The sequence below is a fragment of the Heteronotia binoei genome, chromosome 13, assembly GCF_032191835.1.
Source record: "Heteronotia binoei isolate CCM8104 ecotype False Entrance Well chromosome 13, APGP_CSIRO_Hbin_v1, whole genome shotgun sequence".
Taxonomy (NCBI): Eukaryota; Metazoa; Chordata; class Lepidosauria; order Squamata; family Gekkonidae; genus Heteronotia; species Heteronotia binoei.
Genome location: NC_083235.1, coordinates 34309535 through 34336028, shown reverse-complemented (window position 1 = coordinate 34336028; position 26494 = coordinate 34309535). Strand labels below are relative to the sequence as shown.

At 42.9% G+C, this 26494-nt stretch overlaps 1 protein-coding gene across 1 annotated transcript; it reads left to right on the top strand.

The window, feature by feature from the left end:
- Window positions 1–3737: 3737 nt before the first annotated feature.
- Window positions 3738–20374, top strand: LOC132581763 (keratin, type II cytoskeletal 5-like). Its single transcript, XM_060253169.1, has 9 exons — window positions 3738–4320; window positions 11334–11548; window positions 11919–11979; window positions 12770–12865; window positions 15445–15609; window positions 16545–16670; window positions 17444–17664; window positions 18535–18569; window positions 19975–20374. Exons 1-9 carry the CDS (start codon window positions 3793–3795, stop codon window positions 20241–20243), a joined length of 1716 nt encoding a protein of 571 aa, XP_060109152.1. The 5' UTR covers window positions 3738–3792; the 3' UTR covers window positions 20244–20374.
- Window positions 20375–26494: the final 6120 nt, after the last annotated feature.

Below are 26494 nucleotides of genomic sequence, written 5' to 3'. Positions count from 1 at the left end.
GTAGCTGCCCCGAAAATGTCAGCCTCCAACATCAGCCCTGCCTTCGATAAATTTAAAAGGTGTCCCCCTCCCAAGTCATTAAGCAGCACATTATGTTTTAAAACGTAATTATTTTATTACTAAACCTTATTAAAACAGCAGATGGTACACACGCCATCTTCAAAGAGGCACTCCACCTCAGCAGAACATCTCCTCCAAGACAGAACCTGATGTGACTCAGGAATGCATCATTCTAAAAAAACAAATAAAGTGTGCATTTTTCTTCAGCATTTCTTTTTGTTCAAATGCAGAATTAAGCAGATTGAATCAATTAATTGACTGAGTCATCCCTTTTTTTTTGCATATGTGTGTGTGTGTCATGGCAACCTCTGCCAACTCCTACTGGGGTGTGAAGGACATTCAGAGAAGTGGCTTGATAGTCTGCCTCTGCCTCCCAGCCCTGGTATTTCATGGAGGTCTCTCATCCGAATACTTGCCAGAGTTGGCCCTGCTTAGCATCTGAGATCTGATGAGATTGGGCTTGCCTGGGCTATTCGGGTTAGAGCTAGTCACCCCTTAAAACTTGTGTGATTAATCAGCTAAGATTTCTTTGATCCCTGTGAGCCAGTGTTGCATGGAAGTAAGAGTACCAGATTAGGGATAGGAAACACAGGTCCTAAATCCTGCTCAAGGTGAAACTCACTCGGTGACCTTGGCCCAGATTCTCTCTTAACCTAAGTTACTTCAAAGGGTTGTTTTGAGGATAAAGAAGAGGAAAGGAAGACAACCCTTCTAAGGACTTATCATGCTGCCAGGGCCAAGTTCAGTTCTTGAGGCCTTTGACAATCTGTCAGGTTACAAAACTTTGCAAGCTGCAAGGATAGCCAATAGAAAGGTGCCTCTGAACCAAACAGCCACAGCTGTAGCCTCACCAACATGCTGGAATTGAGTATCCTCACCTCTGTCCTTCATAGTTTTTTCCTTTCTTATCAGGGGTGATACTTGGCTTACACCTCCATGCCAATGAGCCTTTTAAAAATGTGTCAACAATGATAGGGGTGTTTACTGTAAACACAGAGAATGTTTTCATTTAATAATGAGGAAACAGCCCATGCTCATCAGGTCTCAGAACCTAAGCAGAGTCAGCCCTGGTCAGTGCTTGGGTGGGAAGGGAACCACCAAGGCAGTCCAGGGTTGCTACACAGAGGAAGGCAATAGCAAACCACTTCTGGCCATTAACCACTTCCAGCCATTTCTTGCTTTCAAAACCCTACAGGATCAACCCAAGTTATCTGCGTCTTGAGAGCACTTTCCACCACCAATAGGAAGGAAATGGTATTTGTTATTTGATACTTATTGGCAGTTTGAAAAGTCAGAGGGTTGGGTGCTGCATGCTGCTCACTTAAGGGTCACAGATCTTGCCCCACATTCCTCTTAGGCCTTCCAATCCCCAGGTCCCAGCAGGGGTTCTTCTGCTTTCCCAGGCTCCTTTCCGCTCCCAGTCAGTTGGCCGCTGGAGGGAAGCCCCGCCCTCACAGCCACCATGTGCCTTTCCACCTCTGGAGGCTTCAGACTCCACTTGGAAAGGCTTCCTCTTGGGATGGTGTGTCTGTGTCTTTAATGCTGAATGGGGGCGGAGGCAGAACAACATGGCTGTTCCCAGTGGCTGTGAAAACAGCCCAGACCCTCCGTTGGTTGCACAATCTTGTCAGAGGTCGTTTGCATAGGAAAGATAAACCTGAACCTTTGATTGCTCTGTGTTACTTTGAAGAAGTTGGAAGTTCAGCAACTTGTGCGTAGAGATGCCAATCCCCAGGGAGGAGCAGGCCCTCCCCTGCTTCAGAGTTGTCAGAAATGGTGGGGGGAGGGAAATGTCTGCTGGGCACTTCATTATTCCCTATGGAGATCGATTCCCATAGGATATAATGGAGAATTGATCTGGAGGTATCTGGGGCTCTGGAGAGGCTGTGTTTTGAAGTAGAGGCACCACATTTTCAGCATAGCATCTTATGACTCTCCTCAAAGTGCTTTCCATATTTCAAAAAGATTGGACCAGGTGTCCAATTCTATGAGCCCCCAAAGAAGGTGCCCCTATCCATTATTTCTAATGTAGGGAAGGCATTTAAAAGGTGTGCGGTTCCTTTAAATGTGATGGCTAGAACTCCCTTTGGAGTTCAATTGTGCTTGTCACAACTTTGCTTATGGCTCCACCCCCAATGTCTCCCGGCTCCACCCCCAAAGTCCCCAGATATTTCTTGAATTGGATTTGGCAACCCTAATTCCTCTCCCTGCAGCAGCCTCTTCTGACCCCTGGACAGGTGATGCCCAGGGAAGTGGGATGCATAGGGAGTAATGGTAATGCAGTTTGATGGGCTGTGGTGAGCTGAGGGAAGAGGGTGAGATTACTGTTTTCTCCCTCTTCCATCAGCTGATGGAAGTGGCAGGCAGGATAATTTTACTTCTTCCTTTTGCTGATTTCAGTCCCCTAAACTACATAGGGATTGCCTAACATGGGTCCCAGAACTCAAGGAGTCAACTTTAAGGGATGAGCCGTGGCTCAGTGGCAGAGCATCTACTTGCTATCTAGAAGGTCTCAGGTTCAATCCCTGGCATCACCAGATAAGGGACCAGGGACCCTGGATGGATATCTGGGACCCTGGGTAGCTGCTGCCAGTCTGAGTAGACAATACTGATGTTGATGAACTAAAGCAGCTTTGTGTGTCCATGTGTCCCCAGGGTTGGAAGGGACTGCTGAGAGGGGTGGGGGGGAAGCAGGGAAAATCCACAACCAGCAGCACATTCTAACAATGCTGGACACAACCCAGATAATTTTTGAAATATACATGCTATTAAAACTTGTAGGGTGGTCAAATTAGTGTTAATTTTAAGAATAATCAATATTGTCTTGTTTAGTTAGAAGGGCCTCCTTTTTGCATGCCTTATTATGAAGTTAGCTTCCTATTTCTAAGCAGCTGCAGGTGGGTGGCCCAAGAAGGTCAAAGATCCATTTGAGTTCTACCAAGGCCAGAATTTCCGCCCCTGGAGTGCAATTTTCTTGCTTCCCCCTCTTGTTGCAGCACAAAATGCTGTTTCTCAGGACCTCTTAGGAACACAATTTTAGGGGGCATTTCAGGCTGCCAGGGAGGGGGGGGAGAGAAAGTCACACCCTGCTGGAATATATCCTGGCATTCGTGGGGAAACTCCAATGGACTCAAGCCTTTGGGCTCATGAATTGATAATTGAAAAGTGATGAAGTCAGTGCCTTTCTGAGGGCAGAAATGCGGGATGCACATTTCACAAAAATAAATACAACACTATGGGAACTATAACATTTCCAGGATGTGCGCATTGAGTGTTATGCATGTCCGTCCTTGCCTTGAATTTTTGGGAGGAGATTAGGCAACAGGCCACCTTCTTTCACTCGCAACCCTCTCTGCCTTCACGCTTGCCCTTGAGAGTACAAATTGAACTCATTAACGTGGTAGAGGCCGGGGAAGGTGATCATTATTTCAAAATGGTATAGTAATAAAATTGCTATACTGTCGCTCATATCTCCCCCCCCTAGAGTTTTTTTATATGGGTGTGTATGACTGGGTGATGTCACCACTCCAAAAGCCGCAGGGTATGTCCAGCCCCATTAATCAGAAAGATGATCCACATCATTCACAACCAATCCCACTTCCTTGACAATGTAAATAAAAGAAGAGCCCTTAAGTCTTAGAGAATACAAGCGCTCCCGGCTGCTTCTGTTGCGTGCACTCTCTCTCCTTCTGCATTTTCATTCTTTCATTCGTTCGCTGCGTTCCAGCTAAAATGGCTTATCAATCCTCCATAAAGATCCAGAGGAAAGGCTTCAGTAATTCATCTGCCATCCTCCCTGGTTCATGCCGCCCCACTTACAGCTCCAGCACTGTATCCAGAACTGGAGGCTGCAGCGTTGGTGGTGGTTTGGGTAGAGTCGGTGGTGGCAGCAGCTTTGGCAGCCGAAGCCTATACAGTATAGGTGGATCTAAGAGGATCTCAGCTGGTGCCACCGGTGCCTGCTTTGGCAGTGGCATTGGTGGTGGATATGGATTCGGTGGTGGTGCTGGCGGTGGATATGGGCTTGGTGGCAGTGTAGGTGGTGGGAACTTTGGGTTCGTTGGAACTGGTTTTAGTGGGGGCAGAGGTGGTGCTGGTTTCGCAGTTTGCCCACCTGGTGGAATCCAAGGAGTGACTATCAATCAGAACCTGCTGGCACCGCTCAACCTGGAAATTGACCCCAACATCCAAAGACTCCGTAAAGAGGAGGGGGAGCAGATCAAGACACTCAACAACAAATTTGCTGGCTTCATAGATAAGGTGAGAAATAAATGCTTTCTCTTGCTTTTACTAGTAGGAGTACTTGAGGATGCAATCACATGGGTCTTGTTGCATCTCCTAGCTGTAGCTGCTCGCATTAAATGGTGGGGCCAAGTAACACATTCAGTGCATAGATTCCAACACCTTAATAGCCTTGCTTCTATGCCTCTAAAATGCACAGACGGTGCAGGTGAAGCATTTCTTGACATGGAAATAAAGTGACTGACAAAGCTGATACAGCCTCTACCAACTATCACCAAATCAAATTTAAAAGTGGGTTTTGAATGCTCCTGCTTGGAAGGAATTTAACTATTCTGAGAGAAGTAAAATGCTTTGATGAGGCTAGTGAAATGTCTCAGACATATTCTACACACCTTTCAATTATTTATCTTAAGTGCAGCAGGCTGGTTTTCAAAGCACACTACCAGGGCCCATAAAGTGCATTGGCAAAAGCTGTAGCCCAGAAATTAATACAGATGATGTGGTTACATCTCAGAGGTCTTCTTAACGTGACAGACAGCAGGGCTGGAAGAAGAAGTGAGTCATGAGTAGTAGAAATGAAAATGGGTGTGTCAGGTAGTAGCACTGGAAGAATATGGCTGTGCAATTTAAAACTCCATTCAGTCGTTTTCTCATCCATCCATTCAATCAGGCAATCACATCTATAATTTGTCTCAGTACAAAGTCCAAAGGGCAAGCAACTATTAAAACCCAGCTTTTGACAGCTTTATTCTACTTATCTTTATTTGGAAGAAAATCTCATTACATTATTTCCAGGTTGGAAATAATTATTTCCAGGTTGGAAGTCTTTAAAAATCCTGTCTAAAATTCAAATCAAGGTAATCTTAATACAAAGTAAGCTTGATACAACAGCAGGACAACTTTCAACGTAATCTAAAACAGTTTAATACAATAGTAGGAAAACTTCCAATTTTATCACTTTAGCCCAGATCTCAATGAATTAAAGATATTCTTTTGAGATGTTCCATCCCAGGCTGAGTGAATTTCCCGGGAAGTTCCATAGGTTTTTTTGCAACCAGCTCAAGAATACTTTCTTAATGTACTTCCTTCATGAATATTTAACAAATTGTATAAGTAAGGCAGGGCTATTGATTAGACCTGAACATTTCTTGCTATTAATCACCATAATTGCAAAATGGGGAATTTTAAATTAGCATAATTAAAAATGCCCCATTTTGTAAACAAAATATACTCCTGTCTAAACAGTACATGCTGGGGTGGGGATGGTTTTCTTTTGTTCCTTTCTTTCATTATTGTGACATCCTCTTTCTCTGACTCCAGCGGTTTCCCTTTTACAAGGAAGCCAGTGTTTTCCTCATAAGGGCATAAGCTGTGTTCCTTAGAGAGAGGGGTAGAGAGCATTTTCTTGAAACATTTTGGAATGGGTAAAAACATATGAAATGAAATAAAATCCAGTGCATGAGTCTACTCATGATTGTGATGGGATACCTCAGAAAGCCATGCTGGGTGAGACCAAAATCTACTTGTCTAGCATCCTGCATCCCTCAGTGGTCCAGAAAATATTCCTGGGATGCTCACAAGCAGGTAGAGAAGGTGCCTTCTTCCGTTGTTAACCTCCAGCAACTAGTGATCCATAGCATACTGTTTCTGAACACTTAGTCATCATGGCCAACAATGATTAATAGACCTCCATGAGTTTGCCTAACTTCCTTTCATTATGCATTTACTTTTATTTTGAGATTTCTATTCCACCTTTTGATCAAATGATTTCCAAGATGCGTATAGTAGGTTGTGAAAGAACAAAAATCAATGGTACAATGGGGGAAAGAGTGGTTTTTATTCTGGTAAACTATCCCAACATGTTTCGCTTATGCTTCTTCAGAGGGATCTGTTGTATGATAGGCTATAGCAGTTCCCACATTCTTTTCCCAATTGCACCATTTTGTTGTTGTGGTTCTTCCTCTCTGTCATTGTTTCAGTCCTCTAATCCCACATAGAGTTGGTTGCAACGATACAGAAAGATGCCAAAGAACATAGTTCATCTCTTGGCAGTGAAGTGACAAAGAGAGGGACAAGGGTTATAAAAGAGATGTTAAAGCCTGTCTCCAACACTCTGGAATTCCTACAGCTGTTGGCACTGTCCTCTTTCTGAGGTTGCAGTGAGCCTAGGGGAATATTTATGTTGTGTGAAGAACTACGTCCTTCTGTCTGTCATGAACTTCCTATCAATCTACCAATTTATTTGATGATTTCTATGCTGTCTCTCCATAGAGTCTGCTTACAAAGATAACAAAAACATAATTCCATAAAAGCCATAACCATTTTTTAAAATTATTTAAAATCCAGCATTAAAAATCCCCAAACAGCTTAAAAGCAGCCTAAAACACATAGCATCTTAAAACGGATCACACAAAACACTTTCCAGGCCAAAGCATACTAGAAAAATGAGTTAAAAGATCAACCATTTAATTAAAAGCCGAGGGAAAAAGAAATGTCTTTGTTAGCCAGGGGCCTGAAAGATAAGTAGGGTAGGTGCCAGGTGAGCCTTAAAAGGAAGAGCATTCTACAGGCATGGTGCCACCACTGAAAAAACTCTGTCTCTGGCCATGACACAACTCACACTGGAATGCAGGATAATGAAATCAAACTTGACATGAAGACCCCAACTTCTAGCACTTTGAGAGAGTGCAAACTGTTGCAGAAAAATATTGGTTGGGTGTCTTATGAACACAGCCCAGGAGGGATTTATGCCATACTGGGTCTCATGTATTGAGTTCCTGAGACCTGCAGGTTGTTTAGCTAACTGAGGCTGAGAACAGATCGGCATTCTGGGGTGGCTGGGAGGCGTCCTGAATCGGGGCAGCTCAAAAAGAGCCATCTTGGAGCCTCCAGATGGTCCCTGGTGACACCGCCCCCTCCTATCCCTGAGAAGGCTGGGCACCTCCACAAGGGAAGGTGCCCTAGAAGCCGAATTCCCTGTTTTTCCTCTTGTGGGGCAAGCGTTCATGCACACAAGTGCACCAGCACTCTAATTTGCTTCCCTTTAAAAAAACCCTCAGAACAGCTTGGGGTGACTTGGCAGCTCCAGACCACCAAGTCGCCTCGCTTGCGCCCTTCCCTGTCCAGATGGCAGGGAGGCAGCTGACAGCCAGCTCAAATATTTGCAACCACTTTGGAAATGGTAGCTTTTTGAGCCAGTCAAAGGAACCTGGAAGATGGGGTGAGGATGGGAGGAGGCTGGCTGGCCGTCAGATGTTACCATCTGCAGGGATTTTTGGGGCCAACTTCAGAGGCATCTCTGAGTGGACCCAAAGTGCTGGTCTGTAAGCAGCCTGAGGGTACAGCAAAAAGTGTTTTTGAAATATATAAAAAGAAAGTTCTGCCACACAAACGTGTTACCCCTTTTTTGTATTTTCCTAAAATGAAAAGCTTCCAGTGCTTTAGCTTTTTCTCATAGATAAAAGGTTCCAGCTTCTTGATCATTCTGGCTTCCCTGTTCTATTCTTTTTCTAGTATATCCATCTTGATAAAATGAAGTTAGGCCACTTCTAGGACTGCTTCTCCCTGTATACCCCCAAAGAGTATTACACTCTGCAGATAAAAACTTACTTGTGGTCCCCGGCCCAAGAGCTATCTGGCTTTAAGTGCCCTGGTGGGCCAGCTCTCTGCCCAGTAACAGTTATCTCATTAGCTTATTTCCTGCAGGAACTGGAGGGCATATTCACGCAGGGTCGGAAGGGTTCCTATCTAGAGGTTTTGTGGACCATTCACAGATTCTTCCTTATAGCTGGCCAAGGCTGTTGTATTCAGCCAGACTCGCTAGACTTTTCAGTATTTAAGTTACTCTTCTGAATGGGCCCGCCACTTATCCATTAAACCTTTCTTCTGGTGCTGCAGCATCATGAAGTTTTACGACACACTTTCATTTTAGACAGAATAGAAAGAGGTTTTAGTATCTCTTGGCATGTCCCTTGGAGAGCTTTGTGCTCAGGAGAACAACATCTGCGGAAAGTCCCTGGTCCAACGAGTGGCAGGCTGTGCTCAACCAGACTTAATGAAACTTAAGGGAACTCTCTGCCAAATGACATCAGGACCCCTCTGGGACTTGTTAAAGTTCCACAGGGCCTGTAAGACAGAGATGTTCCATCAAGCATATGGCTGAGAACAGCAATGGTTTGGCCAAATAGCCGGGGGTTGAAATTGTATTGTGATGCCATAGGTTACATGTTTTGTATATACCACCAGTTTTAAGATTTCAGTATTTTGCCTATTTAGATTAATGGATCATTTTATGGTTTGATGTAAATGTATACCATTTCGAGCCTGCCTTGCAGGGAGAGCAGTGCAAAAGTTGCTGCTGTTGTTATCGAAAATGGAACAAGCATCATCACCACATAGTTGGGATGAGGAAGAAGAAGATGAAGAAGATATTGGATTTATATCCCGCCCTCCACTCCGAAGAGTCTCAGAGCGGCTCACAATCTCCTTTACCTTCCTTCCCCACAACAGACACCCTGTGAGGTGGGTGGGGCTGGAGAGGGCTTTCACAGCAGCTGCCCTTTCAAGGACAACCTCTGCCAGAGCTATGGCTGACCCAAGGCCATGCTAGCAGGTGCAAGTGGAGGAGTGGGGAATCAAACCCGGTTCTCCCAGATAAGAGTCTGCACACTTAACCATTGCACCACACTGGATAGCTGTAAGGATATAGGGAGAGGGAACCATATCTATGCCACCTTGTCTGCTTTGGAAGAAAGACACACTTAAAAATGTAAAATAGTAAAGAGTCCAGTTGCACCTTTAATGCTAACAAATTTTATTGTAGCATAAGTTTTTGAGAAACACAGCTCTCTTTGTCAGATGCACCAATTTCCCAGAAATGCATCTGATAAAGAGAGCTGTGTTTCTTGAAAGCTTATGCTACAATAAAATTTGTTAGTTTTAAAGGTGCTACTGGACTCTTTACTGTTTTGCAGCAACAGACTAACACAGCTAACTCCTCTGGATCTATGCCCATTAAAACATGTGATCAACTGATGGAGTGGCTGATTGATGGAATTTTATACAGTATTAGGAATGTGGGTAGATTTATGCACTATAATACTGTCAATTCTATCCTATCTCAATTATCTCCTGACTCAAAGTTGAAGGCTGCAGGAAAAGAGGAAGACACAGCATGAGGTGGATTGACTCAGTAAAGGGCTTGCAAGACTAGAGCAAGACTCTCAATAATAGGACATTTTGGCCCTGATGTAGATAGCCCAGGCAAGCCTAATGTTGTCAGATGTCAGAAGCTAAGCAGGGTCAACTGTGGCTAGTACTTAGATGGGAGACTGTCCTTGAAATACCCAGTAAGGAGGCAGGGACAGGCTTATTCAGCCACCTCCCTGAATATTCTCCAGGCTGCTAGTAGGGGCAAGGGACCAGAAGTTGCAGGTGCACACACACAATTTTTTTAAAAAAATGGTAGGACATTTAGAGGTTGTTAATTCATAAGTCAACCAGAAGCAACTTGACGGCACATAACACACAATTATTATCAGCATGGGATTTACTGCTTTCACTGCTGCCACATACAAATTGAAATTTTCATTAATATTTTTATTCCATTGCCCATTCACCTAGATTTGAAACATTTGTGGACCTCTTTGCACCACACTTGTATGACTAAATTAACATTTGAATAAGTGTGTGTCATCAAAAATGATGGCCACGTCACTGTTCATCCGCGACTACTAGTCATCCCATAAAACATCCACCTTGAGAAGATTACTTGAGAATGTTGCTGTGCAACAACTTCCAGATAAGAAAGCTGTAATGCGTAGTGCCTAGACTCCTTACTTTGTGCAGAAAAGTGCCAGGCCTCTTCTAAAAGCTCATTAGTGCAACTGAAGTTGGCATGGAGACTCTTTGTGGAGGAGACACTGATAAGCAGGGCTGTGCTGTGGCTCATGCATAAAGCTACCATGTAAAATGTTTGTTTTGTTTTATATAAAACATTTACAAGCCTGCCTGACCTTGATAGCCCAGGCAAGCCCAGTCTTCTCAGATCTCAGAAACTGAAGCAGAGTCAACTCTGGCAAGTATTTGGATGGGAGACCTCCTCGGAATATCAGATGTCGGGAGGCAGGGGGAGGATTTATTCAGCCACCTCACTGAATATCTGCCATGCCCTCAGTAGGGGTCAGTCACCAGAGGTAGCCATGACTTCCAGGTGTGTGCACACACACACAAACATATAGTTACAAAAAACATTGCAAACCCACCTTTTACCTGGATAACTGGGACCCAAGGCACTTAACAACAATAAAATTAACATTTTCTGAGGAGAGCAGATGAAAGCAACCAACCAGCGGAGGGAAGGGAGCTCCAGAATAAGTTCTATCAGAGACTGCTGTTTCCTAGAGTACTCAGTTCAACAAACTAAAGGCTCTTCTACAGTTGCAAAGGTTTTTTTACAAGCCCTCCACAATTTCAGAGAGATTTCCTCTTGGGGAATGTTCCATGACATTGGAGCACCCAAAGGAAAAGCCCTTAAGTTGGCAGCAGTAGAACATGAGGGAGCTGGTTCAGGGCAGGATGTCTGATCAGAACTCCCCAAGACAAACGCAAATTGTGTAATTAGCTGTAGCTCCAGACCACACCAAAACTGTTGTCAAACCACAGCCTGGGAGGCTTTGCTGTGCTAGGAGGAGCATTTTTCCTTCTTCTACCTGAGGGCCATAGCATGCTTTGTGTAAGGGAAGAGAGAGTTTTCTCTGTTCAGTTTCTATATTATGCCATAATTTAATTCTCTCCTCCATCTATTTTCCTGAACTCCAACTTATCAAAGAGAATTTTGAAAATTAATTCCAGGACTGAAAAGATGCACAGTTTGCCACAACTTTCACTTCCTTCTGTTTATGTGCAGGGTTTTGATTTTATTTCCTATACTGCAGATGCACATGTACACCTTAATAAAACACTCCCAAAGAAGCTATCGTTGTGATAGTACAATGGGAATAAGTAACATTTTGGGACCTTTTTGCTTCCAGGTGCGTTTCCTTGAACAACAGAATAAAGTCTTGGAAACTAAATGGACACTACTTCAGCAACAAGACCAGAAAATTGTTAGAAACAACATTGAACCACTCTTTGAGCTTTACATGAACAACCTCAGGAAGCAGCTAAATAACCTGGACAACGACAGAGCGAGACTGGATGGAGAACTGAATAACGTGCAGAATCTTGTTGAGGACTTCAAGAGCAAGTAAATCTCTCTCAAATTCTGTTTCTCTTTCTCCTATATAAATCACTCCCATTTTGTATTTTTTTCTAAAATATGCATAAAAATAGATGGCTGTTTTATTACCACAACTTGGCTACTGCTCATACTGGCAGTATGTAATGCCTGCCACATGACAGGGATTTAACACATCACTAGTCTCCAAAATTCCTGTCTGGGAGTGGCACAACTCCTCCCTCCCAGGTGCTTGAGGCACTAAAGGCTGGTCACCTGTAGAACCGCCATTCTAAGAATAATCTACTGGGAAACAGGGCCTCATTCTAAACTCCTTTGAGAAATGCAATCTGGTCTAATTGATTTGACTAAAGATGCCTTGTTTTTCTTTTCCTAACAGATATGAAGATGAGATCAACAGGCGTACAGCAGCAGAGAATGACTTTGTAACCCTTAAGAAGGTCAGTGTCTCTGGACAGTGCAATCCCATGCACTGTTTTTCAGGAGATATCATTTAGCAGGAGACCTTTCTTTACTGCAGTGTTACAACATGCAGTTTATATCTTTGCAAAGAAAATTACAGGTTCCCAAAACATTGGGGTATTTCTGTTCCAGAAGCAATTAGTTGTGCTAGTGTCCATCTTTTTAAATAGAGGCTATATTGGCACTTGAGAGGGAACCAGAACCATAAAACAGAAGAAGGTTACATAAGAATTTATTATTATTATTTTATTTATTAGATTTATATTCTGTCCTCCCCACCGAAGCAGGCTCAGGGCGGCTGGTTTTGTCTGATCTTGCCTGATCTTGTCAGATTTCATAAGCTATGCAGCATCAATATTTGGAAGGGAGACAACCAAGGAAGGCTGTGCAGAGGAAGGCAATGGCAGTCACCTCTGCTTCTCACTTGCCTTGAAAGCCCCTTGCTGGGGTTGCTGTGAGTCTACTGCAACTTGATGGCACTTTACACACACACCCGTTGGCACTCCCCCTTTTCAGTGTTCCAGTACAGGAGCGCTCAGCTTCTACACTGAAATAGTGATCATAACATGGGGAGGGTGGCACTCATTGTTAGCAATTTCAAAAGCATTGTCCCATAGGTGGCTGAAACGCTCTTGGAACTGCATTCCCCATAGTGCTCACTAGCTGAAAAACTAATACTAATTACTGCATAAACTGGGTCACTCTCTCCTCTGTAACTTCTTCCTTTGCTTCTCACTGCCTAGTTCAACAATAACTTGTTCTTTTTAGGATGTGGATGGTGCCTACATGAACAAAGTAGAACTAGAAGCCAAAACAGATAGCTTGAAAGATGAGCTCTGCTTCCTCAAAGCCCTGTATGAAGAGGTAAGGAGGATTCTTCCTTTTCTTTTTTCACTTCAGTTCTGTGCTATATTATTAGTATATACAGGCTGGTTGGGAGACCAGTGGTCCATTGGAATTATCAGCTTGTAGCTTAACACTCTGCTCAGCAAAATCTGAAGTCTTCTTTTCATCTAGGTTTCTGCTGAAGAGCCAGGAAGGTTTCTTAGGCTCCTTAGGTTGGCAGAAGGCTTCAACCTCTGCTGAGCAGTGTGGTAGGATACAAACTCTTATTCTACCATAGAGAGAAGCCAGAGTTTTGTTTTGTTTTTGCTTCACTGGACAACACTGAGAAAATCATAGCATCAAAGTTATCAACTGACTGTAGGTATTTCCCATTGTAGCCAGATTCTGCATGGGGCAAATTTGCTTGGGCAAGAAAATGCAAAGGAAGCAACTACGAAACCGGAGAGAACTAGTGATATTTCACACATTGAGGCTTTTTCTGCACTAACCTTGCTCCACGGCAAGCTTCTGTTTCTGTTTGGAGCAAGCTAGCGATTCCACACCAGCTGCTCCGCACCACCATTTTGCTCCAGGGCAACCCACGATTTGCCGCGCAGCAGCGTAAACCTGAAAAAACAGGTTTCCATTGCTGCGCGCCAAATCGCAGGTTGCCCCAGAGCAAAACGGTGGCACGGAGCAGCTGGTGCGGAATCGCTAGCTTGCTCCGGACAGAAACGGAAGCCTGCCATGGAGCAAGGTTAGTGTGGGAAAACTCTGACAGTATTGCCACTGAGTTTCTGCTACAGTGGAATTTGAGACAATGTTGGAGGTACCCACTCAAGCAGAAGTTCTGAAAAATTTCACAGGAAGTTAAGAATTTCAAAAAAAGAGTAGCCCAAAGCTGATGCTGTGACCATGACTTCTTGAGCATGGTTGTTAATAAATATCAATATTCCATGAAAAAGGATCAGTCTTCCTAAAACATATCAGAGCAATAATATCAGCCTTTTAAAATGCATAGGAAAAGCAATGTAAAATACTAAAGGGTATAATGTATATATGTATGTAATTTCTATCTCGCCCTCCCCTGCAAGCAGGCTCAGGGCAGGTGACAACAAAATATTAAAACAATAAAACAATTCAGCATAATTCTGATAAAATCTGACCAATTAATTTAAGAGTAATGGCAGTCCCAAAAGATCCCTGACACTGGATTTATATTGCCTGGAAGTTCAAGACTGGCATATTGATAGATGGAATGAAGTCACTGCCTATGGCACAAAGCGATAGCATAGATTTTATCAGGTGCAGGCACAGGCGGGGTGGAACAGGGGAGGCCAGTAGAAGTTAGACATCTGCCGCCTTAACTAAAAGCCTGGCAGAGCAGCTCTATCTTACAGACCCTGCGGAAATGTAATAAGTCCTGCAAAGCCCTGATCTCAAAAGAGAACATGTTCCACCAGGCTGGAGCCAGAGCCAAAAAGACTCTGGCCCTGGTCAAGGCTAAACGAATGTTTTTGGGGTTGTGGATTTCCAGGAGATGTTGAGATGAGTGTAGAGCTCTGCGGGGAACAAATTGGGAGAGGTGGTCCTGTAAATATGTTAGACCCTGACCACATAGGACTTTAAAGATTAATACCATCACCTTGAACCTGATCTGGTACTCAATTGGGAGCCAGTGCAACTGGTGGAGCACTGTCTGAATGTGTGTCCTCACAGATGTCCCAGTCAGAAGGTGCGCCACTGCATTTTGCACCAGCTGGAGTTTCTGGGTCAGATTCAAGGGTAGCCCCATGTTGAGCAAGTAGTTGAGCAAGTGACCATTGCATGGATCACCATACCTAGGTTGTGAAAGGAGAGATAGGAAACCAGTTGCCTGACCAGCTGAAGATGATAAAAGGTCAATCTGGCAACAGCTGCAACCTGGGCCTCCATTGAAAGCAAGGCACCCAGGATCACGCCTAGATTCCTAACCATTGGTGCCGGCATTAGTGATGCCTCATCAAGGGTCAGGAGTCAAATTCCCAAACCCACCCACCCCCAGGCACAGGAGCTCCATCTCCGATGGATTTAATTTCAGTTTACTCTGCTGTAACCAACCAGCCATGGTCTCCAATTGCCCATTCTATTGGTCAAATGAAACACTGAACAAACACAGAATCTGGTATCTGGGATCGTAATCAGCATTCTAGAAATACCATTTTTCTGTATCGATAGGGAGAAAAGCTGGAAAATCTCATGGAATTTCATGAGGACAGGAAGTGAACATGGATTTCCAGTAGATACATTGTGGCATTGAAGTGTCCCATCAGCTCCTTCTTTCCACTTCTTATCATTGGTTGTGTTTTATTACTCTGATCCCAGCAGCCCACATCCCATGCCTCATATATTTTTCCTGACCATTTCCATGATTTCTTACAAAAAACTCCAAATACTTTGAAAACAGAAATCTTGGAAGCGGAATAAGTTATACAACGAAGCAAAATAAATTCAAGTTTACTAACTTTTCATAATGTAAAGTTTGGGCAAAATTGTTGTCCTTGGGAATTTACTAACTTTCTCTATAGCTTTTGGTTTTGTTTTTTTTCCCTAACGGGATGTTATTGTATCATCTTCAGGAGCTTGCACAAATGCAAGCCCAAGTCACGGACACTTCTGTGGTTCTCTCCATGGACAACAACCGCAACTTGGACCTTGATAGCATCATTGCCGAAGTCAAAAATCAGTATGAAGATATCGCAAACAGGAGCAGAGTTGAGGCTGAGTCTTGGTACCAAAGCAAGGTAGAGCCTGAAGTAACAGACAAATTCTAGGACCCATATTTAATGAAACACAATTCTAGTGCTTATTTAAACTATTAAGAGAGCAGTAAATTCAAGCCTAATTCATATGTTGATACATTGGGGGCTGCTGTGGATTGCCAACTGTGTGATTTGTTCCCACACAAGCTGCATGTCACCATCACATCTCCAAGAATCTTAATATTAATTAAGCAAACAAAAATAAAGACCATATTGGTGCAGAACTGACTTCTAAACGATAAAGGCTTTATTTCACATAAGGCTTTATTTCAGAGGTCTAAAACCTGTATAACTTATGACAAATACAGCTCATCAGCCATGGACTGTGGTCTGCTAGATACTCCAGAAAGCAATCCTAGTAGAACAGCAACATATGACTTAAGCTTGTAATGGGCCTCCATTCATGACTTGGGGATTGTATCTACTGTGATAGTCATAGGTTGGGGAAGCTTGCCTTACAGAGCCCAGTCCCAAGTCTTCAATCCCCCTATATTCATCATCATTTCTCCTTCCCCTCGATTATATTTACTATTGTGCAACCATTGTGGAATACCACCATGTGATAACAAATATGCCATTACCATTTCTGCTTGCCTTCATAATACAGATGAGGTTGGTTTGGTAGATCGAATAACAGTTGGAAAAGTTTTGAAACTTGCATCATTTACTCTGCAGATAAAATTTATGGAATATTCTTGCTCTGTTGTTGAATATTCTCAATCTGCAGTTTTCTATCTGCAGTATAATAAAGACATAAATCATTAAAAAAAACCAAACCACCCAACGTTAAACAAGAACTGTATGCCTTCATACTGTACCATATACTGTTTAAAATTATTATTATTAATATTGAGTTAAAAAAGTAATTTTTTGCTCCAAATACAAATATTTGCACATCTTTTTCTTGCATATATCAGTACGAAGAGCTCCAGGCTGCTGCCGGAAGGCATGGTGATGACCTCCGCAACACCAAGCATGAGATTGCTGAAATCAACCGACAGATCCAGAGGCTGAGAGCTGAAATTGACAATGTGAAGAAGCAGGTAGGACATTGCTGAAAATGACCATGTGAAAATATGGAAAGAGAGCAGACTATTCTGCAAGCATACATACCACACAATGGAGCCGAGTTCCTGTTCCATCCCAAAGGAGTGTGGAAGATAATATTTATCATGTAGAGTTCCCATCCCATCCTTTACCTTAGTTATTGCCAGTTTGGTGTAGTGATTAAGAGCATGGACTCTAATCTGGGAGTACTGGGTTTGATTTCCCACTCCTCCACATGCACCTGCTGGTTTGGCCTTGGGTCAGTCACAGTTCTTTCAGGGCTGTTCTTTCAAGAGCAGTTTATGTCAGAGCTCTGTTAGCCCCACCTACCTCACAGGGAGAGGAAGGGAAGGAGATTGTAAACTGCTCTGAGAATCTGAGTGAAGGGCGGGGTATAAATCCAGTCTCCCCTCTCTTCTCTTCTATCACATCCAGCATCATTTAGTATTTATAACAGCACAGTGTTAGTCCCACAGCTCAAATGTTACCATTAGCCATTGTTGATATTCAAATGACAGAGAAATTTCTTTGTTGTATGATTCTCCTCACACAGAAGTGCAAAATGAAAGTAGACAGAGGATGGTCACCCTTTGGTGTGTTTTTCTCACTATAAATAGAACCTTTGGTTATTAGTTTTTTATTTATATGGCACTCTTAAGATAGTGGTGCTTTGAAGAGTAACATAGACAAATGACAAGGCCCTTCCTCAAGGCACTTGCAATCCAATTTAATTGACACTTCTCTCCTTCCCTCCTCTCCCCCTCCCCAGTGTGCCAATCTGCAGGCAGCCATTGCTGAGGCAGAAGAGCGTGGTGAGCTGGCCCTCAAGGATGCAAGGCAGAAACTGGCTGACTTGGAAGATGCTCTTCAGAGAGCCAAGCAAGACATGGCCCGCCAGCTGAAGGAGTACCAGGATCTGATGAACACCAAGCTAGCCCTGGATATTGAGATTGCCACTTACAGGAAGCTTCTGGAAGGAGAGGAGTGCCGGTCAGTGAGGCAGAGATACCAACCAGATTCATTGTACCTCTTAAATGTATCCCTTTCTAGCTAATCCAGAATCACTAGTGCTTCTGGCTTCTGTATTAATAATCACTGAAGCACATTAAGAGCCCATTTCTATATTACATTTTCCCCATTCTGGTTCTGAGTAAAAGGATCTGCCATGGAGCTCAAATGAAGAAGGGTTTGTGCTTAGTAAGCAAGGAAGTACTGGTGGGCAATTGCTCTTACAAAACCATCTTGAGGAAATATTGTTGTGGAAGCACACGCTCCAGCAGTCCTGCTGACTCATGCCTATGTACGGGGTCACTAAAAGAAGGGAAGGGAATGTAAGAAATTGATTCTGTGTGGCTATTAGCAAAATAGCTCTTATGGGGGCACAGTCTGGTGTTTCCAACCCCGCAGGCCAGTTTTAGGTGTGCTAGCTCTTTATGACTTTGTCCAAAAATTCAGGGCTCCATTTTTCCAGTATGCAGGTTCTTGGTTTGCTATTTTGGTGGTGTACTTCTCCCCAGCACTGGCCAATAATTCAGATAACATGAAAAAAATTCTTAGGGATAATACTCAGTGGAAATGACCTTGAGTTCTGTCAAAGCCACATTAGACATTTATTCAAGGTTTTCAGGTTACTAATGGAAAACTCTACAATGCAGACAGATAGAATTTGATAGAAGGCTAAAGCAATACGTGTCCCATACAATATCCTGCCTTTTAAGAAATACTGCAGGCTTTGCTACAATGAGCCAGTAATGGTAATATGGATAATTGATTAAAGCTCATGCTATCTCTTTTGAACCATCTCCAGATGTTCAGTCTATGTTTGAATTCTCATCACCCCTGATTTTTCCCCCCTGTCAGGCTGGAAAATGATGGAGCCAATGCAGTCAACATCTGTAAGTACCTTGTTTAACATTCCTATTTGGGGATCACATCTATGCAAGAAGGATTCCTTGTTGTTTACATGGGAAGAACTGAATGGTGCTGCCACTGCCCCACACTGCCATGCATTCTTTCCACCCATAGTTGTCTTTTATGTGGCCCAGAGGGCAGACTAGGTAGTTAAAAGGACCCAAGAGAAAACCAAACTGAGCATCCCCTGCAGTGTCACAAACCAACACTCTAGGGAGCATTGAGCTCAGACCTGGCCAGCAGGATGAATAATACATCTCAGCTCACCCATTGATTACCCTCACTCCACCACCAACTGACAGTGAAGGAAGCAATTGGTAAACTGATACCAATCAATGTTGATAATGAAGGATCCCACTAAGTGGCCTCTGCAGTGTTGGAGTTTGATTTTGGCCACAAGCGCCCTCCAGGTCAGTGGCCAATGGGGAACTTCCCCTACTCTCATTGTGACAACACACTATGCACTTGTGTTGATGTAGCTATATTTTTGCACTAAGAACATAAGAAAAGTCCTGCTGGATCAACACCAGTGGTATATCTAGTCCATCATTCTGTTCCACACAACGAAACAACCAGTTGCCCTGGAGGGCCAACAAACAGGGCAAAGGGGCCAAGACCCTCTCCTGGTTTGCTCCTTCTGGATATGGAGGCTTCCTTTAGTCACTGTGTAGCCATTGATGGACCTCTCTTCCCTGAATCTGTCTGACCCTCTTTAAAGCCATCTGTGTTTATGGGGAGCCTTGACCTAGATGATACAGGTTAGCCTGATCTCATCAGATCTCAGAAGAAGATTACCAGTTCCAGGTTGGGAAATACAATTAGATGTTGGGGGTTGAGTCTGAGGAGGGGAGCATTTGGGGATGGGAAGGACTTCAACAATGCCATAGATTCAACCTTCCAGAGCAGCCATTTTCTTCAGAGAAACTGATCTCTTTTGCCTGGAGATCAGTTGTAATCCCAGGAGATCTCCAGCCACCAACTAGTGTTTGACAACCCGGTCTTGGAAGTTAAGCAGGGTTGCCCTGGTTAGTCCTTGGGTGGGAAACCACCAAGGACATCCAGGGTTGCTACACAGAGGCAGGCAATGGCAAACCACCTCAGCTGCAACTTCAGTACTTTACATACACACACGGTCATGCTTATGGCAATCACTATGTCCACTGGCTGCGACTTTCACAACTTCATTTCAATAGCACAGCATTCTGGACAGTTTGCTGCACAATGCGATGCCACAACTCATCAGGGTCTGCTGGTTTAAGGGCCTGTTTGCCTGATCTTACCCCAATTTTGCTCTGCATAGTAGACAATGGGATCCTTCCCCTCCCCCTCATTTATTTCACTCTACTGAGGGGCAAATTCTCAATGAGCTGCTTCCTTTTCTTTTCACAGCAGTTGTGTCTTCAACCATGAATCGCAGTGGTGCTGCCTGCAGCAATCTGGGCTTTGGAGGTGGAAATAGCCTCAGCCTGGGAGGAGGAAGTGGATTTGGGATGGGAGCAGGCTGTGTAGGCCTTGGGAGTGGACTTGGTGTTGGAGGAGGCAGCTACAGTTCTGGAAGCGGAAGAGGCATTGGCGGAGGGGTGAGCCTTGGAGGCGGTAGCTGCTCTAGCATCAAATTTGTATCAAGCTCCTCTTCTCAAAGGGGCTGCAGAAAGTGAACTGCAATCTCCCTCAGTCTCCTCCAATGAAATATCTGCTGGTCTCTGGTGCTGTTCCAGGTCTCACTGATGTCCATCATGCTACAGACAAACATCTGCTCCTCCTGAATCAATTGCTTTTGTAGACCTCTAGCTTGTTTCATCATACTTGGCGATACCCAAGAACTCTGCTTTACAGACTTTCCAAATTGTATTGAGCCTGCCTTGATCAGATTTTGCACTAATTCACAACCTGCCTCTTTTCCTCAGAGCACTTCCAGATTTTGTATAAACCAGGCCATTGTTTGTTTGCTCTTGGTTAAGTCACTTGAATCTTCCTTTCACTTTTTTTTGTGTGTTATTTTGTCCAGTAAAATGCATATTGTAAAGGTATACATTTGTCTCATCTGGTTATTTTGAATCAATAGTGGGAAATGGAGACTCACACATCAGATAGTTTTTGAAAATAATAATATTACTTGTTATTCCACTATGGAAGCTTGCTGTGTGACCTTGGGACAGTGGCACACTCTCAGCCTAACTCACCTCACAGGGTTGTTGTGAGGATAAAATGGAGGAGAGAAGAAAGTCATAAGCTGCTTTGGGTTCCTATTGGGAAGAAAAGCAGGATATTAAATAAATACCTCCATACCAAATTCTTTACAACAGCTTTGCAACAAAGGCCAATGTACCCATACAACTTGGGATCTCATGGGAAAATTCCAAGAAGAGGAGAATAAACTATTAGGAATCTTTGATCAAGAACAGAGTTAAAGATAACATGAATGAGGTGTCAAGAACCAAGCTAATCTCTTTTGGAGAAACTAGCCAACAGGAAAGAGATATGAGGGCATCTGCAACATGAGGCCATCTGTTATCTGAAGAAGCATGCATGCACACGAAAGCTTATACCTTGAATGGAACTTTGTTGGTCTTAAAGGTGCCACTGGACTCAAAACTTTGTTCGGCATCTGGAACAGTTTATGTCTCTGCATTTTTCAGAGGCACCACTTCAGGAAATCAGGAAGCAAAGTCCACCAAAGTTAGAATGAATCTATTTCCTTCCCTAGAGGGCTTATTCAGCTGTCCTTTGGTGCCAATCCCCAAATGTGTTTAGGGGCCCTCTATAATTGATAATGGAAGGGAGGGAGGGAGAGGAGGAAAGAAAGCAGCTTTAACTTTAGATGCATTCTCCAAGCCGCCAGCTGACTTGGAGAAGTGATTTAAAGAGACAAATGCCTTCTCCATGCTGGCTGATGGGGTGGTCGGAGCTTCAAGAGCCACACTATATGTGTGGAAGAGCCTTGTGTGGCTCCCGAGTCACAGTTGGCCACTCCTACTCTGGAGGTTTTTCTTCAAGGTCTGTTACTGTTTTGATTCCCTGGGTGTTTACCTCTACCTCAACATGGATGACTACATTTAATGGTTTTGCTGAACCTGGGGTACTGGTTGTACTAATTTGCAGGGCTTTTTTTGTAGCAGGAACTCCTTTGCATATTAGGCTACACCCCCATGATGTAGCCAATCCTCCAAGAGCTTGAAGTAGGCCCTGTAAGAAGAGATGTTAGCTCTTGGAGGACTGGCTACATCAGGGGGGTGTACCCTAATATGCAAAGGAGTTCCTGCAACAAAAAAAGCCCTGCTAATTTGGGGCAGTTGCATCTTAAATGCCCCATTCCTTGACAGTGAAAACATCAAGGCTCCTCTGGTTTGTTTCTGGTTGGGGGATCCTACATAGTCTGATTGGTTTTCTGAGGGACAGATTTTTCATGAGAGCGCCAAATAAAATTTCTGGGTTTGCTAAGGTTGTTCCCTCCGTATCACTTACCAGTATGGCCACTATTTTAGCCACACTTTCAAGCTTATCCAAAACTCTTCATTTATATTTGGGGAAAATGACATCCTCTTTTGTTTTGGCCCTACTTTCTCCCATCCATCTTGCCAACAATCCGTCTAATCTGCCAGCTAACTGGGAGTAATTTTCATCTACTTTCTTCTTCAAATCCCCAATGTCAGACTGTATCTCTGTCTAAAGAGGTTACAAACCCCTGCTTGTTATATCTAATTCTGAACATGTTCACCAAAGAAGGTGGCCAAGCACCCATCAGTGGTAGGATTTTCCCTGCCTGCCTCCCATTTCTACCACCACTTGGAGCAGTGTTAGTAGAAAACTAAAGTAACACCACTTTTGGGGAAAACCTTTAAAAAATACCACTGTAGAATTCCCCGTGATTCCAACAGGCATAAATGATATCATGCAGTCATCTATGGCTGCACTTCCCATGTCTCCACCTCCCCCAGTTTCCTGCTGATTGCTAATCCTAAATACTAATTGAGATATCATGAAAGGCTGTGAAATCAAACAGCACTGTGGGACTATCTGGCAACTGACGCAGCAAAGCTTGAGCATAAGAAAACTCCTTCCTGGATGTAGATTGAGACAAAACAATAATAGTGAACCGAGAAAGTGGTGAGGGGGATTGGGGAAAGGAAATGAGTTGTTGAAAGAGGTGAAAAACAAGAGTGGGAAAAAGAAAAACCTGTTAAAAAAGAGAGAGTACAAAATGAGTCAAAAGCTGTTAAGAGATAGAAAGAGAAAAATGGGTGAGGAGAAAAACTGTTAAGCAAAAGGCTGAAGTATGGAGGATGGGATTTCCCTTATCTTTAAGTTTTGTGAAACCCTAGCTTGTTCTTGCCTAATTTTTGACGTTCAAGTTCCAGGATGGAAAATGCGGAATGATTTGCCACATTCTTTTTTTGCAGTTTTCAAATTTTTATTTCAGTATAAAGGGGGAGGGGATAATGCAGGGATACAGAAGCAAAAAAAAAAAAAGGGGTAATTGGGGAGAGCATAAAAACAGAAACATTAACCAAAAAAGAAAAAGCCAAAGCCTCTACAATCTAGATGGATCTGAAACCTTCTCAAAGCTACAGAAAATAAAATTCAAATTCCTTCTGTCTCATATGAAAGCAATTACATGACCTGGCCAGCTCCACAGCCAATCAGGTTCCCCCACCCCAATTCTGCATAGACAATGAAGAGGATCTAACCCATAGTCTCTACAATCTTCAGTAATTCATCCATCATGCAATTCACATGATCAAGTAAAAATAACTAGTTGCTGTTAAATAGAAAATGTAATATGTGAACTGATTCTCAGTTTCTGCCACAGTCCATCACATATACTAACCAAAGAATCCAGTTGTGAAAAAGTTAATACAATGAAGAAATTCCGACTGTGTAACAATAGATAAAATGTTTTTATCACACCGAAGTACGATGTTTCTGTCATTCACATCATAATCTCTACAGGGAACAGTAACATGGCAGTCAACAAGGAGAGTGTCTGTTGAGCTTGTACATCCAAAAGGCTAAATTCCAACGCCTTACATATGTACCACATATGTAGTGCTACGACAGATGGAATTTCTTTGGCTTGACAATCCATCACACTTCACACAGATCTCTACATCTTCTATCTGAATAGTTTTTTGCAAGGCAGTTTGTTTCATCTTACCTGGAAGTATACAAAACACTGCTTTTCTCCTTCTGGTTATAAACAATTTTTATTAGTAACATATGGTAGCAAAACTATATCTATATCTTCCAACTTAAAAAGGAAAAAATATCTACCCCATATCTTACTTTTTCCCCACCCCTCCCCCCCGTTACTTGACCCCCGCCAGTGTTATTTACTTAAGGAAAAACAAATATTAAAGGTACCCTTAACTATTAAAGAACCAAAAGTTATACTCTTATTTTAAAAACTTAATCATTATCAAAGATTGTCCAGTGTCCCTTTATTTTCCACTCTTTTTCTACGTATCTTCTGAACTTCTTCCACTCCAACTTAAAAAGTTCTAAATCATAGTCTCTTAATATTCTTGTTAATTTGTCCATTTCACTCCATGACATAACTTTTATAATCCAGTCCCATTTCTCTGGTATTTTTTCTTGCTTCCACAACTGCGCATACAATGTCCTAACAGCTGAGAGCAAGTACCAAATTAAAGTTCTATCTTCTTTTGGAAATTTTTCCATTTGTAATCCCAACAGAAAAGTCTCTGCAACTTTGTTAAACTCATATCCCAAAATATTAGAAATCTCTTGCTGGATCATCTGCCAAAACGTTTTAGCTCTTTCACAAGTCCACCACATATGGTAGAAAGAACCTTCATGCTTTTTACATTTCCAACACCTGTCTGGCATCTTGTTATTCATCTTTGCTAATTTTTTAGGAGTCATATACCATCTATACATCATCTTAAAACAGTTTTCTTTAATACTTTGACATGTTGCAAGTTTCAGAGTTCTTCCACAAATATTCCCAAGATTCCATCTTTATTTCTTTATTTACATTGATTGCCCATTTTATCATTTGAGATTTCACTACTTCATCTTCTGTAGCCCATTGTAAAAGTAATTTGTATACTTTTGAAATTAGTTTCTCATTGTCTCCAAGCAGAACTTTTTCCATTTCTGTTTGTTCTTTCCTTATTCCTTCAGTTTTGATGTCATTCTCCACCAAGCTTTTTATTTGTTGCATTTGAAACCAATCATATTTATGACCCAATTCTTCAGCAGTAAAACACTGCTTTTCTCCTGATACATTGTCTTAGGCTGATTCCGCATTAGTTTTTGTCCCAGTCTCGTTCTTGGCTCATGAGTTTGCACAGGGCAGGGAGCAAGCCCTGCTCCCGAGATGTCAGTGCAAAATCTGGGGGAAAGAGATACCACAAGAAGCCGCACGCAGAAGGGAGGCAGGTGCTAAATGTGGAATTGGTCCAGGTCTGCTAAGAATATTTCTGCAATTTTGGGTCAGGTACAGCTATAGTTTGCTCTTGTCCCACTCCTGGTGAGTTTCCCCCATCCTCAGAAGAATCTTATTGAGTGTTTAAAAGGGGAAAGATGTGTGCTTCCTTTAAAAAAGGCTCAGCTCTTTCAAATGAATAGGGAACATCGTGTTAAAATCTATCCTAGATGATACTGAAGATAAATGATCAAAGCCACTTTGGTGAAATTTAGCAACAAAAAGCCAGCCAGAGAACTTGATAGCAACCAGATCCATAGCACTAGGGGAGGAAAAGTTCCAACAGTATCCCACACCTATGTAACAATGTCCCCTTGCTTTTAGCTCTGGTAAGGAAAAATATCTGTACCAATATAGTTCAACCACTGCCTACATAAAAAGAAATTTGCAGGTTTGGACAAAGATTACGCAGATATTAGGTTAGATAACAGACACTTTCTTGCTGATGAAGATAGATGGGAAATGTAAGATGGTCACACAAAAAGTATATGCTGGGGGAACAAAATTTGCATGGACAAAACCCAGAGGGCAGGGGCTGTGAATTTAACATGCTTGAGCAAGAAAACTTGGCTGGATCGAATCCACTGACACACAACTGAGTGAAGTGTAGAAATCACTCATCCACAAATACTGCACTGAAGTGGCTTTGTGTATTTCTACAGCCTAACAGGCTACTGTGAAGTTATGTAAATACAATCTACTGGATTACCATTTAGGTGGCTTGATGTCTACAGCATTACGAACCTAAAACGTAGGTTGAACAGTCAATGCACAAGTTGGATTGGAACAGATGTAAATGGATTTAAATTAAGCCTGCCATTCAACCCAAAACACTTCCAGGACCTTGTTGTGAATGTTGGGGGATGGGATTCTTTAAAAAAAAAAAAAAACCCTGGCTCAGAACCACTGCCCCACTCTGTCCTCTCCCACACTTTAAACAATATCCGTGTTTCTGAATAAACACTCTCAATGTAAGACGGTCCTACACTGTATACAGACTTGGTGCCTCTAACAAAGCAAGCAGGGAGACGCCACCACTTAAGTTGTGGCCACTGAATAAGATTAGGCCAGAAGCTCTCATACTGTGAACCGTGACACAAAAGTAGACTGTAACTCTCAGACAGTTCAAGGTTCAAACTCTTGAACTGGGAGAGAAGCTGCTGGGGCCTTTTCCTAGCAGCAGAAAACGAACAGAGTATTCCCTTCTTTGCTCTATAACTTTGTACCTGTCCAAGGATTAAGCTCACACACCGTCTCCAGCAGTTCTTCCTAAACGAGCAGCCTATTACAAGTGGACTCCTCTTCTAAAATTTTGAGAACTGCCCACTTAGGCCAAACTAGCAAGGGGGAGATGGGGAAATGTCTCTGAGAGCCACTATGGAACTAAGGAATTTCTAGTCATTTCACCCTTTTTAACAGTAGCTGCTGCAGGATTTGATCTTGTTACCTCTGGAGGGTTTA

What these genes read in the sequence shown, in the direction of transcription:
- LOC132581763 (XM_060253169.1), top strand. Translation starts at nt 3,793, where the DNA reads ATGGCTTATCAATCCTCCATAAAGATCCAGAGGAAAGGCTTCAGTAAT. An exon ending in TTGCTGGCTTCATAGATAAG is followed by an intron (nt 4,321 to 11,333) that starts GTGAGAAATAAA and finishes TTTTGCTTCCAG; the next exon opens with GTGCGTTTCCTTGAACAACA. An exon ending in GTTGAGGACTTCAAGAGCAA is followed by an intron (nt 11,549 to 11,918) that starts GTAAATCTCTCT and finishes TTTTCCTAACAG; the next exon opens with ATATGAAGATGAGATCAACA.